Source organism: Leguminivora glycinivorella, chromosome 18 (assembly GCF_023078275.1).
Source record: "Leguminivora glycinivorella isolate SPB_JAAS2020 chromosome 18, LegGlyc_1.1, whole genome shotgun sequence".
Classification (NCBI taxonomy): Eukaryota; Metazoa; Arthropoda; class Insecta; order Lepidoptera; family Tortricidae; genus Leguminivora; species Leguminivora glycinivorella.
Window position 1 is genome coordinate 18,123,791 of NC_062988.1, and position 19,475 is coordinate 18,143,265.

The 19,475-nt window shown below is 39.2% G+C and overlaps 1 protein-coding gene across 2 annotated transcripts in view; it reads right to left on the bottom strand.

Annotated features, from left to right (window-relative positions):
- LOC125235727 overlaps positions 1 to 19,475 on the bottom strand; it is a 107,138-nt gene that overhangs the window by 4,748 nt on the left and 82,915 nt on the right. The window contains exons 6-11 of one of the 2 annotated variants that reach the window (XM_048142301.1): positions 8,980 to 9,130; positions 6,352 to 6,574; positions 3,375 to 3,542; positions 1,797 to 1,913; positions 809 to 901; positions 164 to 275 (exon numbers count right to left, since the gene is read on the bottom strand). In XM_048142301.1, coding sequence (XP_047998258.1) covers positions 164 to 275; positions 809 to 901; positions 1,797 to 1,913; positions 3,375 to 3,542; positions 6,352 to 6,574; positions 8,980 to 9,130 — 864 coding nt within the window. Of the gene's footprint in view, positions 1 to 163; positions 279 to 808; positions 902 to 1,796; positions 1,914 to 3,374; positions 3,543 to 6,351; positions 6,575 to 8,979; positions 9,131 to 19,475 lie in introns of both variants that reach the window. The other variant, XM_048142299.1, reaches the window with a different exon arrangement.

Genomic DNA, 19,475 nt, shown 5'->3' on the forward strand with positions numbered 1-19,475 from the left:
CTCATTATAGTCACTGGTGGAGTCACTCCATGATTAAACTCACTCCATGTGGTAGACAGAAGACACACGACGCCACTGCTGCCGCATTCTTCTGCACTACTTCTAACCCTTCAGAATTCTCTTCAAGATATTGTGTCCTGCTTGTATGGTTATGTGTGCTTACCTCATTATAGTCACTGGCGGAATCGTTAGAATCTGGCGCGGATTCGCTCCGCGCCGTGGAGGGAGGACACACGACGCCACTGCTGCCGCATTCTTCTGCGCTGCTGCGGACTCTGCTGAAAATTAAATGAACTATTAGGTAGGTAACAGTTTCACGTGAAAAACTGAAATAAAAGAGAACGAATATGAAATGTCTCGATTTGTTTTTTTTTGTATGATGATATTTGCTTGATATTGAGGAAAAGAATCAAAGAAAAATTTGCAAAAAAAGGATCGATAAAAAAAAAAAAATTAACCAATCTTGTTCTCAAGTTCAGCTCATTTTACAGTCAACATAAACTCTCCAGTGATTTTTAAAATATTGTTAGCTACCCCATACGTTAAAGGGAACGGTCCACAACTCCACATTTATTTCCTTACCCAAAAACATTTAGACTAGCGAGTTCCGAGTAGAAAGGTCGTGAAGAAACACTAACACATTTCGCAGAGGCACTCGGACGTTTTTAGCGAATTTAAGGGTTAACCCTTAAATGCATGACCTTGACAAAGATTTATTCAAATATGAATTTTGAAATTCAGTAAAGTCAAAAATGCATGATGCATATATACATCACCATGCATTTAAGGGTTAATGCTTGATTCGTACCTGGTCATAATAGTCATAGCTGACGATATTGAGCCCGAGGATGTGTCCGACGCAGTTTCCCGCGTCCGCCGACTGCGCGCGTACGTCTTCTCACTGCGGAGAACAAGCGATTATTTTTTTATACTAAACTTCTAAAAGCCGTTGGGGCGGAAAGGTTCTCGAGTGGCGACCGCGTACCGGAAGGCGAAGCGTGGGTAGGCCCCCACAAGGTGGACTGATGACCTGGTGAAGGTCGCAGGAGTCCGCTGGATGCGGGTGGCGCAGGACAGGTCATTGTGGCAATCTTTGGGCGAGACCTATGTCCAGCAGTGGACGTCTTTCGGCTGATATGATGATGATGATGATGATGAAACTTCCAAAAAGCTCGTTCGTTTGGGTCTTAAGCTGATTCCCACGCATACCTCATATTATTGAATTTGGAAAGTTTCAATACAACCCTAATACACGTAGAATTATAAGGAGAACAAAACTCTATTTGTATCGGAAGGTAAAATTTGACCAAACTTGCTGTGAATTCATAAATTTTGTAGGTATACATATTTTACGTACCTACCTGGGTGTTCTAACGTTAAAATCGCCGGTATAATCGACCTGTCCGTGTAAGAACTGCTCTAGATTATAGATTGAAGGTCATATCGGGAAGAACTTCTCTACATTGAAGGTTATATCCAGAAGGTATTACCTCTGGGTGTCCCAACGTTAGGGCCGCTGGTAGCAGTCGCCCCGTGTAACAACTGTTCTAATTTCAAGGTCATATCTGTAACCTGGGTGTTCCAACGTTAAGGCCGCCGGTAGCCGCCGCCCTGTGTAACAACTGTTCTAGTTTCAAGGTCATATCTGTAAAGACTGTTCTACATTGAAGAAGGAAGTTATTACCTGGGTGTCCCAACGTTAGGGCCGCTGGTAGCAGTCGCCTCGTATAACAACTGTTCTAGTTTCAAGGTAATATCTGTAAGAACTGCTCTACATTCAAGAAGGAAGTTATTACCTGGGTGTCCCAACGTTAGGGCCGCCGGTGGCAGCCGCCCCGTGTAAGAACTGTTCCCGCGACCACACGCGCCGCGCCACATTCTCCGCTAACGTCTCCTTGGCTTCCGCTGCGCATCTAAAACAGAGTACTTTACGTGAAGAATGCAGTAAGTGACCTTGGAACAGTTGGAAACACATGCTTCGAAGAATGGTTTTACATTTTACGGTCAAATTTCAAATACAAAAGTAGAAAAAATGTAAATCCCAGAAATCAAGTGCAGCAAATTACAATGGAAAAAATGTACAGTGGAATATTAGCGAGGATTCAAATTTAGACGTGGTGCGACTGGTTCTTACTTCACAACGCATCAGCGGGTGATCTTAGTGGGTGGTTTTATGCAGCAAACCATCCACAGTTTTCCGTCGCTCGGACCGTGTTGCTCGGTTAGCACATGATTACCTCGAGAGTATGTCGCCGCGAGATAGACTATACCCGTCCTTATATCATTAGTACAGTTATAAGTCATAAGTCATAAGTCATAAGCATTTATTGCATACATATTAGGTCTTAATTAGGTACATAATATAGACCCTGCAAGGGCGCAGCAATCTTAACCTAGGTACTTAACTACTACTAGGTACAGTACAATAGTTTAATTACTTAACTACTACTAGGTACAATAACGAGATCAAATTATTTATCACATTACAATTAAATATGTATTATAAAGACTATTGATGGATACTAGGCATGTCATCAAAAAAATCCTGCAGTGTATAATAAGATTTTTGTACAAGATGTTTATTAAGTGTTTTTTTGAAAAATGTATTTTTTCTATTTGTTTTATGGACATGGGTAGTTTATTATAGATTTTTATACACATCATTTGTGGTCCAGAATGAAATATTGTTAAGTTAGAGCTAGGCAGGGAAAGGTCGTTATTATGGCGTAGATTTAAAGGCTTTGCATGGCGGTCTTTTGCTTGTAAGAAGAAAAAACTATGTAATTTCACAAACGTACAGATTTCGAAATGTATAAAGAGGGGAGGGTCAATATTCCTAGGTCTTTAAAAACTAGTCGACAACTTTCTAATGGTTTTTTATTGGCTAATATTCGGATACACTTTTTTTGGAAAATAAACAGGTCATTAGAATTTGTACTATTACCCCAAAGGAGTATACCGTAGCGAAGTAATGAGTGGGCGTAAGCATAGTAAGCGGAAACGATACAATGTGGTAACTGTGCTGATAGGTGTCCCGTTTTGTAAAACTTGTTAGTTTCTACTTACTCTGATCTCCTTAGAAGTAAGGAGTCCAAATGCGCTGGAGCCATATGCGCTAGGTGGATGTGAGCTTCTCAGATAGCTGTTTTGTTTTGGAGTCTGTTAGTATTTTTTTTTAATGAAATAGGCAGCAAACGAGCAGACAAGCCGCCTGATGGGAAGCAGTCATCGCCGCCCATGGACATAAGCAACATCAGGTGAGCCACTTATTCGTTGCCAACCTTTGAGAACCCAAATACCTGCTTTTTGAAGAACATCAGAAGGTAGCTCATTCCACAACTTGCACGTTCTGGGCAAAACCGAGCGATACTTACTCTGATCTCCTTAAAAGTAAGGAGTCCAAATGCGCCGGAGCCATATGCGCTAGGTGGATATAAGCTTCATGCAGCAGTTCTGCTGGTAACGTCCACAGCTCTCCTTGTCTCTCGATCAGCTGCCGGACAACGTTGATGACGTCAACCCGCTCCGATAGCTGCTCCGCACTGCAAATTAAAAAAAAAACATTTATTTCAGATAAAAAAATCCATATTATCAATTCTCTCTCTTCTTCCTCGTTCCCGCAATGCTGAGGATCGCGACAACAAGTAGCGTGTCTCCATTGAACGCGGTCATAGACCATGTGGACTGCACGATATAGGCTGTCGACTTCTTCACACAGTTTGACCATCTCTTACGAGCCCCATGTAGTGTAGTCGTGACGTAGCTTATTTATCATTGTAAAGGCTTGACCTAAATGAACCATAATTAATATTATATTAAAACAATACTTAAAGGTCAGCCTAAATGTCACGCACGTAGGCATCAACTATATAAGCCTAACCATCTTCAAATAAACGATTCATTGGTTCATTACTAAACTGGAAACAAGAGTATTATTTTACCACTCCTACCGCCGAGCATTATATGGCGATCCTGCCAGTCGGGCTGCTCGAGCACTAGCCACTTGCTCGAGGCAGCCCAAGTCCGAACTGACTAACCTGCGCCGCGTTACCAAAGTCGAAATTTTGGCCAAGACCACTGCAGTAGCCAGTCTGCTAGCAGTCCCGACAATAGAGAAGAAAAGCCTAACTAAGAAGAACGAGCGCCAAGCAGTAGCAGTTATCATGCCGAAGCCGAGCGTAGTCGGAGCCAGCCCGACCGCTGCATCATCGTCCACCAGCGGCTCCGCACCGCAGCACCATGTCGCGCACCGCAGCACAACACACCGCACCCGCCCCACAGCCCAGCGTACAATCAGCTAACCATGGTATAATATAAAACCTATTATTATTTAGCTAGCGTACTATTAACATTAGTGTTTTTTTTTTCTTAATATGTTTCTAATATATTTTTTTTTAATACCTTAAAGTTCTAAGTAAGTGTCATTTAAGTATATTCAGTTACATGTTTTAAAGAAAACTAATTTAATTTTAAAACTCTTTGTGTAATTTCAATGAGATGTGTAAGTACATCGGATAAGTCGTTCAATTATTACTATAAATATTACGGAAAATCTTTTTTAGGATAAAATGTAGTATTGTTCAGAATTTTTTTAAATTGGAATTTATGTTTTGTTATTTTGTTTAATTGGATGGCACTATATTACTAAACTAAAACATATAGGATTTTAAAGAACGCTTAGCTTGATCAACTTTGAGTTCCTGAAATCTTGTATACTTAAAGATATTTTTGTATTAGGTATTTGTTTGGGAAAGGTAATTATGAAGAAAAATAACTAAAAATAGTTATATCTATCGCATCTTCAGTAGCACATGTGGCATAGCCAGGGTACGCCAGGATACAAGCAGGTACGATATCCTTGACGGCTGACTATGATTTCGATCGAGAATCAATCGTGGAGACCCTTGGACGCACGAAATAGTGTGATTCGTTTAAAGCAATGCCTGAATTTATGAAATACATATACTAGAGTATATTGTAATCGCCAGTGTGAGCGATATTTTTTTCTTGTATCCTGAGCAAATAAATATGAATTAAGCTGAGTAACAGCCACAAATGAATATGCGTTGTGTACCCTTATCGTTAGTGATGCACTTAGACGGCACACTTACCTATTGTGTTTTATCCCTTTCATAACAAATACATAAGTCAATATGATAGACAAGAAAAGCAAAATGTTATTATCTAATTGAGATTTATAAAGCGTTTATGAATAATGTCACTACCTAGTAATTAAAACATATGATCAGATGACGCCATCCAAATAAGGAATCGCTAAAGCGCAGCAATTACATATCATATTACACATCTCAGTATAAGTAAACACCTGTCATGCAACAATGTAATTAATCATTATGAATGAAATGTTATAAATAGATTATGTATAACTACAGATAGCATTAACCATATATTTTTGTTTTTAAGATCTAGATTGTTTAGGAAAAAAATTTTTTTAACCAGTAACCATTACGATATATCTGTATATATAAACAAAAAAAAATGTCAAAAACATTTTTTTTTCCAAAAAGAGGGAAGGTGTAGTGTAGTCGTGACGTAGCTTATTTATCATTGTAAAGGCTTGACCTAAATGAACCATAATTAATATTATATTAAAACAATACTTAAAGGTCAGCCTAAATGTCACGCACGTAGGCATCAACTATATAAGCCTAACCATCTTCAAATAAACGATTCATTGGTTCATTACTAAACTGGAAACAAGAGTATTATTTTACCACTCCTACCGCCGACCATTATACCCACCTCAAGCGCGTTTACCATTCATTCGCCCCAAGATGATACACTTTTCTCCATATTATGCATTGGTGATCTCATGATGTGACCGAAAAATCTAAGGGTTCGCTCCTGTCATATTTATTATCAATTATCATACACCAAATGATAGGAATATAATAATTTAGCGACTTATTATTTCGTGAGTTCACTTTAAAAGAAAACAAATAGAGGTAATTAATTAATTATTCATTATGTTTGACTCCGCGAGTCCCAGCAAAACTATAGGAAACATTCCGAACTCTAAATTAGGTTCCAGATACCTAATTTGGAGTTCGGAAATGGTGACGATTTTTGAGTTCAAAAACAGTAAACTTTGCAGTCGGGAGTTTACATTTTGTTACAGAATTTCTATAAGTAATCTCGCGTGAGATGTCTCGTCTGTAGGGCCAGGGTACAATTACATTTTTGTTGTTTCTTGTCTTACCCCATAAGTGCTTAGAGCCTCCACAAGATCCTTCCATACCTTTCTATCTTGAGCTATTGCCTTGACCTCGTTACATTAGGTACATTATGTCTGTCTAGCTGAAGGGTTTTTAAATAGAAATTCATCCTTACCTAGCGGTCTCATTAGACTTATTATTATGCAGTATATTGGGCGCGAAGATGGTCGCCAGGTTCGCGGCGTCCATCTTGTTCCCCGGCTGTCTGTCGTCCTCAGAATGCGTCGCCAGTTGCGACAGGAAGGAGAGTAGTGCGTTCAGTGTGTCCCTGTGTGCCGCGGGGAGTAGCTGGACTATTAGCCGCAGGGCCTCCCATTGGAGACGGCGGTTGCGGATTTCTGGAAATGTTTAGAACACGATTTGAATACAGGACTCCATAATATACTTGACAGCGTCGAGCGCTGGTGGCCCAGCGGTGACAGAGTGCGACTTTCAATCCGGAGGACGCGGGTTCGAACCCCGGCACGTACCAATGAACTTTTCGGAACTTATGTGCGAAATGTCATTTGATATTTGGCAGTTGCTTTTCGGTGAAGGGCAACATCGTAAGGAAACCGGAATTATACCAAAAGGCCTAGTTACCCTTCAGATTAGAAAGTCAGATGGAAGTCGCTTTCGTAAAACTAGTGTCTATGCCAAATCTTGGGATTAATTCAATTCAATTCAATTCAATTCAATTGGTTGTCTATTGTTTGCCCGACAGTCATTTAACATAATATTCATTTGCCCGAATCTAACTTGCCTGAATTTCATTTGCCCGAATGATTTGTTTACCATAAAAATCATATGACATACTCGTTGTTTATCCGAATATTACCTTCCATAATCATACAATGCCATACTATTTGTTAGCCATATTATTAAGTGCAATAATATGGTTTCATAGAATATTCAAACGCCATAAGCAATTTTTGCCATATTAATTGTTGCCCATATTATTACCTAACCTAACCTACTTTCTGATAGCAATTTCATTTTCCAGGGGTCACAGTTCTAACCTAACCTAACCTACTTTTCCAGCAGTTTCATTCTCCAGGGGGTCACAGTTCTAACCTAACCTAACCTAACCTACTTTCTGATAGCAGTTTCATTTTCCAGGGGGTCGCAGTTCTAACCTAACCTAACCTACTGTCTGATAGTATTTTCATTTTCCGGGGGGTCACAGTTCTAACCTAACCTAACCTACTTTTCAAGCAGTTTCCTTTTCCAGGGGTTCACAGTTCTAACCTAACCTAACCTACTTTCTGATAGCAGTTTCATTTTCCAGGGGGTCACAGTTCTAACCTAACCTAACCTACTTTCTGATAGCAGTTTCATTCTCTAGTCCTTCTAGTACCTATTATAGTAGTTTTCGATTCTGCCAAAGCACATTATGGAAATTGACTTTTCTGGACGCTAATTTGTATGACAAATGATGGTATGGAATGTGGTAATTACGGATTTCGATGATTCTGACAAATTACATTATGGAAACTGACTTTATGGGAAACAAAGTTTCTGGCACTAGATTAATATAGTAAACAATGATTATGGCATAAGATGTTATGAGAAACAATATTATGATTGTTGAATAGGATGGCAAATAAAATTATGGCAAATGAAATTCTGGCAAATGGGGGTATCCCAATTCAATTCTTTATTGCTTCCATGTTGGTACATAATTATTACAGGTGGCAGATATAAAAGGTAAGGCACAACACAACATGAGACCCTGTTAGGGTATTGCAAGAAATATAAATAAAAACTATAACTAAAATATACACAAAGAATAAATTAATAAAATACATTATTGAATACATTATTGAATAGCTTATTGAGTTACTTTTGGAATTTATATAAATTAAAATAATCTTGTAAGGAATAAAAACAATTGTCAATTAAGTAATTTTTCAATTTTATAACAAACTTATTATATTTAGTCTCTTTGGTTATCTCTTTAGGCAAGTTATTGTAAATACGTATAGTTGTCATATGCGGGCTGTTACTAGTTACTACTCATTTGCAAGTTGCTACTCGGAATAGCTAGTCTGTCTTTATGCCGCAGATTCATGTGATAGTTGCAATGATCTTTGACTTTAGAATACAGGGATGGGTGCTTTCGCACAAATTTACAGGCTTCTAGTATATACAAAGATGGTAGAGTTAGTATACGTAATTTTTTGAAGAACGGTCTGCAACTATCTAAGGTGTTGATATTTGCGAGAATTCTAACACACTTTTTTTGAAGTATGAACAGGTCTGGAGCGTCAGTGCTGTTACCCCACAGAATAATTCCATATTGGAGCCACGAGTGAGTGAAAGCGTAAAAAGCACTCATGGCCGTTTTCAAATCGGTGGTTCTTTTGATATTTCTAAGGGCATACGTGAAACTAGAAACTTTTTTCGCAATTTTTTCTACATGTGCTTTCCAATTAATGTTCTCATCAACGGTAATACCAAGCAGACTACAATTATTTATTTGTTCAAATTCAAAATCTAAATACTTGTAATTAAGTTCTAGAGGTTCTCTCTGATAGGGTCGAAATTGAATTAGATTTGTCTTTTTTAAGTTCAATTCTAGGTTATGGTCTCCTAACCATGTTATTACGGTGTCAAAGCAGACCCTAGGCTCTCATGAACCGTGGCAAATGCCGGGATAACGTAAGGAAGATGATGGTGTCCAAAATAGGTAAAAAAATTGGCGCATCTTTGTCTATCCTATTTACGGGCCACATTTCCTGTCTCGTTCTATCGCTTCACTTACTTTGAGTACATAAGAAGGCAGAGTACAGATCCCTGCAGAGCAGCGGATCCGGAAGATCCCGAAGGAACTCCTTTAGTAAGGTCGCGACGTCGTGCGGACACACCGCCGCGTCCAACGCCGCCTCTTGACCTCTCTCCCACTCTTCGCGTAGCTGAAAGTAGATGAACAAACACTTGAATACTGAATCGTAAACTAGAACATTCCTTTGCTCATCCGCGAATTGATAACGTGCAAGTCAATCAGTGCTAACCTGTTATACTTACCTGCGTATTTTTACATGCAATTAATTTAACCACTCTCCCACCGCAAAAATAAAAATAAATACGCAAATAAATATAACAACCCACCACCAAAAATACAAAAATCGACACCTGTTTCGCCTCTCTACGAGGCATCCTCAGGAGCTGATGTTGACGGACTTGAATACTGGGTAGATACATGTTTTATATTAAACCAACTAAAAGGAAAGATGTTCATAGAAACAAAAAAAAAAAAAAAAAATGTGTTTTAATCGGACATACGGACACGGACTAACTGGGTAGAAGGAGTACAAAAGAATAGAATAGAAAGAAAAAAGAGTTTGTTTCAAAAGAAATTGCTAAAGTTACTTATATGTAAGATCTCTTTATTGGGGTATACTTAGTTTACTTACTTCATAAGGTCCACTTGCACCAATCAATTAACTCAGGGTTAGTGGGCTGTCAGCTGTCAAATTCCACATAAAATTGTGGGTTAACCCTCCATTTTCGTTGGTGCAAGTGGCCCTAAGATAGTTAAATGGAACATTGTGTGTCGTCGTTCCATCAACATGAATTTTAAAAAGATGATAGTTAAGTTACAATACATTCATCAAAAAACATTCATCTTTGAAACCTTGTCGAAAATTTAAGATGCAGGTGATATACAAATAAAAATCTTTAGAACCTACGGGACAGCTTATAAAACTTCCTCTATCATTTTAACTATTGTTTATTGTCGAAAACAATCACACGAATAAATCGTAAAAACTTTATTATCTACCTATCTTTTGCTGGAATCCTACCAGCGTATAAAAGTAGCTGGCGAAATTTCGTAAACACTCTCTCATTGCAGAAAGCATCGGAATGAATTTCATGATATTATAATCCATTCTTGGCGATCAGAGTAGCCGGGAGGCCAATTGTAATTTAGCGATTTGATATGAATTTTTCCATGAAGCTTTTCCCATTCCGGGCAGAGGCTTGTTTCACTTCAAAGTGATGAATTTCGGGTTAGCTATTCGGGTTTCTATTTCATGCAGAGGACGATATAATAGCGATGATTAGAGATGGGTCGTGGGTAAATACCCAATCTACCCACCCAGGTATTTGCCCGGTAAATACCTATCTACCCGGTATTTACCCGTATCTACCCAAATTGACGGGTAGATTCATTTCATGTTGCACATGCTGATTTGTGTTAAAATGGAGATAAATACTAAGTTAGTGCTTGTAATTATTATACACAATTCAAAACGAAACTGTTCAGTCAAATATACAATAAAGATTACAGAAGTTTTAATGTATATTTTTAAAAATAATTAAAAAAATATGTTTTACGTGTGCTTTTTAGACTGCATTAAATAGTCGTATTTATACGATAAAGATAAACTTCCTAGTACTGGTTGGAGGGTGTTCAACTTTCGTATGAATATCGGTTTTTTAAAGAAACAACACTATTTTGTCTTTAGCTTCCGGTGTGTTTAGCCCGGCACTAATCATTTCCGGTAGCCATTACCTCACATTCTTTTCGCTCTCGATCTAACTTGCGAACGCGTCGCTGCATTAAAATTGCCATTTATTGCTAATTAAATAGTTAAAGTCACATTTTCCCAACAATTATCGTTAAATTAAGTTTAAACTCAGTGCTAGTCACATTATCAAAGTGGACAGGAAGAAAGCTCTGCTCCAAGAACAGTTCTGGGCTCGAGGAGACGGTAAGCCGGGCCCGCACGTGCGCCTTGCATACCAAGGCTGATGGTAAGCGAGCTGAAACCAACCCACTGGAACCTCATGCTAAAAGGTATGTGACATATGCACTGTTTTTTCCCCAGTAAGTTTTTGTTTAAAGCATTAAATTTCGAATTATCTTTGTCAATTTCGTCTTAAAGATATTTTATTAAATTACAGTCCGCTCAATTAGTTCATCATTAAACATTTGTTCCTTCGGCCGGATCCGTTGAAAAGTTACCTATTTTTAGTAAAATATCAAATTTGTCGTGTCGTAATATTTTTCTAATAAATTGGTGGGTAAAACTTTTAATTCTCGATTCGGTTAATGGCTGACCGGAAGTGTGACTTTTATAGTAGAATTTAGGTTGGTAGCAGTGTGACAGTTCGTTCAATCCGCTCATCTCGTTCGGTCTTAGTCTATGCTTTGGTGTATGGCAACAATTCGGTTGTCATCTCATCTGTCATTGTCAAAGTCAACTTCAAGTTAATTTTATTGAGTAACGTAAACTGTTTATTTATATTTTCGTTCTCGTTTTTCGATAAATCAACAGTGATTATTACGTGAAAAATGTCGGACATTGATGTGAGCAATAGAGACGTTGACATGGATAGGGTTGAACGCAATTACGCGGTTATGCGGTTAGAGTTAATCTTTGATTGTATAGATTTAGAGGGTTATGTCGCGGCCGACTTAAACCCAATAGTTGAAGACTTTCATCGTGCCCAAAAGGCTATAATGAAGAAAACAAAGGATGTAAATACGGAGTTCTCGGTTACTGTCGATTTTGAACAAAAAGTAAAGTCAATCTTGACAAGGTTAAGGAAAGCTGAGCCTGTCATTACAAGCAAACATGAAACTGTTGACAAACAAGATAGTAGTGATAATAATTCAGCGAAGTTACCTAAAATTGTTGTGAAACCATTTGATGGCTCCATGCACAATTGGTTGTCATTTAAGGAACTCTTTGATTCCTTAATTCATAAAAGGAATATTTCGAACATTGAAAAGCTGCATTATCTTATGACATCGTGTCAAGGTAAGGCTTTAGATTTGATTAAGAATTACCCAATTTCGGACAACAGTTACATGGATGCTTACAATGCTTTAAACAATTTTTACAATAGAAAACGGCAAATTGCCTTTGGGTACTATGAAAAGATTTTACTTTGTGAACAGGTGAAGACCAAGTCTTCAACTGAATTAGAAAAAGTTCATCGTGTTTTTAGAGAAACATTACAAGTGTTAGAAAGGTTCGACTTACCTGATAAAAACTTTATGTTATTTCATCTGTTGTGGGGAAAATTGGACAAGGCGACTCGGGAGGCCTTCCTCCTCGAGTTCAATTCCAATGAAATTCCAAAGTTTGAATTGCTACAAGAGTTTGTTGAAAAACAAGTCCGCGCTCTGGAAGTAACGGAGGTTAAGCCCGTAACAAGTGCCATTAAAGGTAAAGGCAAGGTAACACTAGTTGCCACACAACAAAATATATGTGTTTTCTGTACTGAACTGCATAATTTAGAAAATTGTAAGAAGTTTAAGGTTTTAGACACTTCGGAGCGGTTTAAGGTGGTGAAAAACAAGGGCTTGTGTGTTTGTTGTTTCTCCAAAACTCATAAAGTTAAACAATGTCGATCGGATTGTCGGTGCAGTATATGCGGTTGTTCCCACAACACTCTATTACACTTTGAAAAAAAGGAACCGGCTTCGCCAGAGGCTGAACCAGCACCTCAGCCAACGGTGAGCGGTTTAAATAGCAAAGTGACTTTGACGTCGGTCCAAAGTAATGGATTAGTTTTATTTGCTACTGCTCGGGTAGCTGTTCGGGATAGTTCAGGTAATTATCAAATAGCTCGTGCTCTTTTGGACGGTGCTAGTGGTGTCAATTTTATTTCCCATGACTGTGCTCGAAGATTAGGTTTACAGGTAGATGATACTAGCGAGCCAATTACTGGAATTGGACTATCTGAAGTTGCACCTAAGGGTATGTTATCATGCTCTGTTAAACCTATTGGATCAGAAATGGTTAATTTTGACTTCCAAGCGTCAGTGCTTCCGGTTATCTGTCCGGAGCAACCATACTATAGAGTCAATACATCGGAATGGCATCACATTCAAGGTCTACCTCTCGCTGACCCTGACTTTGCGAAGCCGGGCCCAATAGATTTACTCTTAAATGCAGAGATCTTTGCATCTTCCATTTTAAGTGGTAAGAAGGAGGGCCGGAAGGGGCAGTCAAAGGCTTTGGAGACTGTTTTCGGATGGGTTCTGATGGGTGACTGTTATGCCTCTCGTACACAATCTTTCACTAATTGTCGGAAAGATTGTTTTTTCGTGTCGAATGCTTCACAATCAAACTTGTCGCTGTCGTTGGATGATTCTCTTAAAAGGTTCTGGGAACTAGAAAATATTTGTGGTCCGAGTAAACCTATCTTGTCGAAAGAGGATCAACTATGTGAAGATAACTTCCGTGCAAATTATTGTCGCACGAGTGAAGGCCGGTTCGAGGTACCTCTACCTTTCGTCGATCCTTCGAACAAGCCTACCTTTTCTCACACTCGTGAAATTGCAATGCGGAGATTTTTTTCGTTGGAACGCAAGCTTACAAAGCATGCGGATTTTCGTAAAGCTTATGCCTCCTTTATGGAAGAGTATGAGGTCAGTGGTCATATGGAGCAGGTTGCGCCGCCTGTCTCTAGTGTCGGGAATTTTAATTACATCCCACATCATGGTATTTTGCGCCCCGAATCTGTCAGTACACCTCTGAGAGCCGTTTTTGACGCAAGTTGTCGTGACAGCAATGGGATTTCGCTTAATGATACACTACTAGCTGGACCTAAGTTACAAACTAATATTTTTGATGTCCTTACTAGGTTTCGATGGCATAAAATAGTCTTTACGGGTGACATAAAGGCCATGTATCGTCAAATCCTCGTGCCAAACGAGGACGCTGAGTATCAGCGGATATTGTGGCGACCTTCGACTGACGGCCCAGTTAAAGACTATCGTTTGCGGACGGTAACTTATGGTGTGAAATCGGCTCCGTATCAAGCTTTGCGCACAATAGCACAGATAGCGGAGGAGACTGCTGACTCCTATCCTGAAGGGTCACAAGTGCTTGGGAGAGACATTTATGTTGATGATGTCGTGACAGGCGCTGACTCTATTGAGCAAGCTTTAAAAATTAGATCAGATTTATCTGAAATTTTGTCGTCGGGTGGGTTCCATTTGAGAAAATGGACCTCCAACCATAAAGGTTTTATCGTTGACCTTCCATCTTCTGAGTTGTATTCGAGTGATTTTAAACATTTTGATGAACTTTCGGATTTGTCCCTTAAAATATTGGGATTGTTATGGCGTCCACAAACAGATTCGTTCCAATTTGAGGTTGCAACACCACGTGATCAGAAATGTACTAAACGTACTATTTTATCGAATATAGCGCGCATATATGACCCGCTAGGATTCTTATGTCCTGTCACGTTTCACGCTAAATATTTAATGCAGGTCTTGTGGTCATCTGGGGTGCAATGGGACGATGATGTTCCAGAAGCAATCACATCAGAATGGATGAAATTTACCGATCAACTTCCGTCGTTGAAATCTGTCGTTATTCCCCGTCGCATCATCCATTCGTTTGTTTCATTACAATTGCATGGATTTTGTGATGCGTCGGAGCGTGGTTACGCTGCTGTCGTCTTCTGTCGTGTCGATGACACACAAGGCTCTACTTTTGTAGAGCTTTGCTGTGCCAAAAGTAAGGTTGCGCCTCTGCGTAAATTATCAATTCCTCGATTGGAACTGCAGGCTGCCGTGTTGTTGGCAGACCTGATGCAGTCAACACAAGAGGCATTAAAACCTCTCTATGTTGTTCAGGAAATATTTGCATGGTCAGACTCGACCGTAACGTTAGCTTGGATCAAGTCGTGCCCTTCACGCTGGAAAACATTTGTTGCAAATCGTGTGAGCCATATCCAGGATCTTGTTGCTCCTGATCGCTGGCGTCACGTCAGTACACACCACAATCCTGCTGATGCAGGATCCAGGGGTTACTGCCTGAAGATTTGGTAGAGTGTGATATTTGGTGGAAGGGTCCGTCGTGGTTGGTAAAGGAAGAGAAGGATTGGCCTTGCTCACCTTTGCACGATCCAAGCAATGACTGTATTGTAGAGGAACAACGTATTTGTAGCTTGCTCGTGACGGCCGATCCTAACTTAATTGATGAAGTCCTTAGCAGGTTCTCCTCGCTTTTCACATTAAAGCGTGTGTTAGCCTACTGTTTCCGTTTTTTACGGTCAGCTAAGGATGGAAAAGTTGTCGGATCTCTACAGTCAGCTGAAACCACTGCAGCTCTCATGTTTTTAGTAAAACATGTGCAGCTCACTTCGTTCAGTGTAGAGATCAATCAATTAAGGGAGGATCGTTTGAACGCATTGCCAAAGGGTTTGCGCAAGCTTTCATTATTCATTGACAGTCAGGGTATTGTCAGGGTGGGCGGTCGCTTGGCAAATTCTCCTATTAAATTTTCTGTCAAACATCCCATTTTATTGCCTCGCTCCCACCGACTCACTATTTTAATAATTGACGAATATCATAAAAGATTTTTACATCCAGGTGCCCAAACTTTACAAAATTTACTTGCGCAAACGTTTTGGATTTTGTCGCCAAAACGAGCAATTCAGGCAGTGATTGGAGGCTGCGTGAAATGCTTTCGTGCCAATCCCTCTGCGGCATCTCCGCCGCTTATGGGAAATTTGCCTACCTTTCGCGTCTCGCAAATTAAACCTTTTTCGAGTGTCGCCATTGATTATGGAGGACCATTTGATATCGCTTTCGGTCGTGGCCGTGGTGCGAAAACGTACAAAGGTTACATCTGTGTTTTTGTATGTACTAGTACCAAAGCCATTCACATAGAGCTTGCTTCAGAGTTGTCGACAGAAGCTTTCCTCTGTGTTCTTAAACGGTTTGTCGCTCGTCGTGGTCGATGCAGTAACATTGTCTCTGACCAGGGTAGGAATTTTGTGGGCGCTAGTAACTATCTTGGTTCACTCATGAAAGGTGCTGCTGATGCCCAAGAAATTAAATTCTCGTTTAACCCTCCGGGTACGCCTCATTTTAACGGATTAGCTGAAGCCGGGATACGCTCGGTTAAGACTCACCTCGCACGGGTTGTAGGTAATCAAAGGTTAACCTTCGAGGAATTTTATACAATTCTGACTCAGATTGAGTCTATGCTCAACTCTCGTCCATTGACACCTCTTAGCTCGGATCCTAGTGATCTCTCAGCCTTAACTCCAGGCCATTTTTTAACTCTGGAACCGTTGTCGATTGTCCCAGAGGAAAATCTTGTAGATAAAAAAGTAAGTGTCTGTAATCGTTGGAAAATGATACAGAAAATGCATCAAGACTTCTGGCGTAGATGGCACGCTGAGTACGTCCATACTCTACAACAGAGGACTAAATGGAATAAAGTAAATACAAACATTGTCGTGGGTTCCTTGGTCTTGTTGATTAACGAACAGACAAGCCCTTTAAAATGGCCCCTTGGGCGCATCGTTGCTCTACATCCCGGAGTTGACGGTGTCTGTAGAGTGGTCACAATTCAAACTGCTACTGGTCAGTACAGAAGACCAGTTGTGAAGCTGTGTCCTTTACCACTTTCAAATTAACTTTCGTCGTTCTAGTATTATCACTTAGTTTAACATTATAGTTTTTAAGTAGTTTGTCGAACTCTAGCACTATTTGTAGAGTAAATATTGCATATTTAGGTGAGCGGTATGTTCAACTTTCGTATGAATATCGGTTTTTTAAAGAAACAACACTATTTTGTCTTTAGCTTCCGGTGTGTTTAGCCCGGCACTAATCATTTCCGGTAGCCATTACCTCACATTCTTTTCGCTCTCGATCTAACTTGCGAACGCGTCGCTGCATTAAAATTGCCATTTATTGCTAATTAAATAGTTAAAGTCACATTTTCCCAACAATTATCGTTAAATTAAGTTTAAACTCAGTGCTAGTCACATTATCAAAGTGGACAGGAAGAAAGCTCTGCTCCAAGAACAGTTCTGGGCTCGAGGAGACGGTAAGCCGGGCCCGCACGTGCGCCTTGCATACCAAGGCTGATGGTAAGCGAGCTGAAACCAACCCACTGGAACCTCATGCTAAAAGGTATGTGACATATGCACTGTTTTTTCCCCAGTAAGTTTTTGTTTAAAGCATTAAATTTCGAATTATCTTTGTCAATTTCGTCTTAAAGATATTTTATTAAATTACAGTCCGCTCAATTAGTTCATCATTAAACAGAGGGGGTTATGGTGGGGTTAGGGGGGGTAAAATGTATTTTTTTCATATTTCATGGAAACTATCATGAATATCGAAAAGTTTTGTATGTACGAACTAAAGTAGACACAATTTCCTACAAAAAAGTTTATATACATTTTTGTCATAAAACATACTATGTATGAGTTATGAGCTTCAAAAAGTGATTTTTGAAATATTTTTATTCACATATTTTCATTTACAATTTAATTTATCAGACTTATAAATTATATTAAAAGCATTTTAAATTATTTCCGTGTGTCAGAGAATGATATTACACCATTTTTATAGTTGGAAAGATACACTAAAATCACATTTTATCTCATAGCAACCTATTCGTTCTCAATTTGAATAAACATTATGTGTACAATTACAAAGACTGACTTAAATTAATCTATTTTAGCCCAAAACACCATTTAAAACGTCAAATTTGGAAGAAAAATGAAAATACCCGCGTATTTACCCGCGGGTAGGTAAATATCGGGTATTTACCCGGTAAATACCCACCGTCGGGTATTTACCTGGGTAGTTACCCATCTCTAGCGATGATGTCTATTTACGTATGTATAAGCTTTGCATAAAGGAAACAAAAGAGACACAGTTAAAGAGAGGGATAAGTTCGCCTTTGTACTTATAATAAGCTCTTTTTCCTGTGTGTTGTATTATTTTCTGGTACAATAAAGTGTTTTACTACTACTACTACTAAATAGTCAGTAATATACAATGTAAGAGGACTTATCCCTTAATGAGATCTCTTCCGTTCAACCTTTGAGGAAATGAGTAGGAGTGAATTAACGATGAATTAAGTCGGTTTCTATGTAGAGCATGATTAAAGTGATTAAACATATTGTTTATCTGGCAACTCGCACGTGTCAATATGCACGTACGGCACAGTTTTACACTGATTACAGTGATTACCTATTTACTTGGTTGTTGCTAGAACCCGATATGAGTCTAGGCCATCAACACAAAAACATGCTACTTTGCTCGGTCCAGCGCGATATTACGCCAGCTTTGCCACTGAATGGTTTTCTCGAATTGCCAATCTGTCCATGTCGTAAGTTATTGAGAAAGATTACCGTGTAGCTCTCTTCAGCGGAAACATTTGACATCTTGGTTAGGCCCTAAGGAATCATTTAAAGTGGTTTCTTTGTATATATTTAAATTGTAGGAAAAATTTAAAAATTCACACCTCCGGCAGGAATTTTAGGATTTTTTTTGTGAAATTTAATTTTTTCCTTCAATTTAAATATATGTCATATCGCCCGCAGACATTTCTGCATGATAAAAAACAAATTTGGTTTCTTTGTAGGTGATGCGAATGAGATACATTATCTATGACTTAAGCTCGTATCAAAATAAGATGAAAATTTTATCAAAATTTCCGAATGGAATCGGCAACTAGCTATTCCCAGCACGTTGCCAGGTCAGAAGCGTCCGAATCTATATCGATCGATACGGGGTTCGATACTTCGGTCGGGAATAAAATCGACGGATTTAGATGCTTCTCGTACACTCTGGATGACCTAATTTTGGGGTAAGTTTAAAATGGTTTCTTAAGTACAGTTTATGGGATTTACTATGAAAACAGATTAATAAATTGGTAACTACAACATTTTGAGATCAACTTGTCTTTTATACATTTTTAAATCAGCCATGGATATTTCAAGAAAAGTTGATGGACAATTTTGATTAGATTGAAAATACACGTACCTACTGATAAAGTTATTGAGTCATTTTTCCGATCAGTAGATTTAATACTAAGTAAGTAAATAGGTGAAACAATCCTAAAAAATTTCCCACCAAATATTATCCCAATTGCTACTTATTTTTTTCAGTACAATAAAATTTTCCTCATAGGAGTCTTGCCGGCACAATCATGTCATCCAAAATATTGCAAATGCGCCAGACAGTTCGAGACGAGGCCAAGGAAGGACCTCTGATCTTACTTGTCCAACCCTCTTCTTGTAAGAAAGTGCCGCCCACCCCCTCGCGGTTACCACACAGTTACCGCCTGTCAAAAACGCGACCAGTCGACCTGTCATATTTCTCCCATACAAGCATGGTACGCGTTCACCACGAGCTTAGACCGTGTGCTAGGAACGCGCCTCTTTCATATATTCGACCGCCAGTGTCCGAGGCGTGCCCAGACTCTGTAGACGGTAATGGAAGCCCACACTCTAGACACGTATTAAAGCTCTGCGTATTAA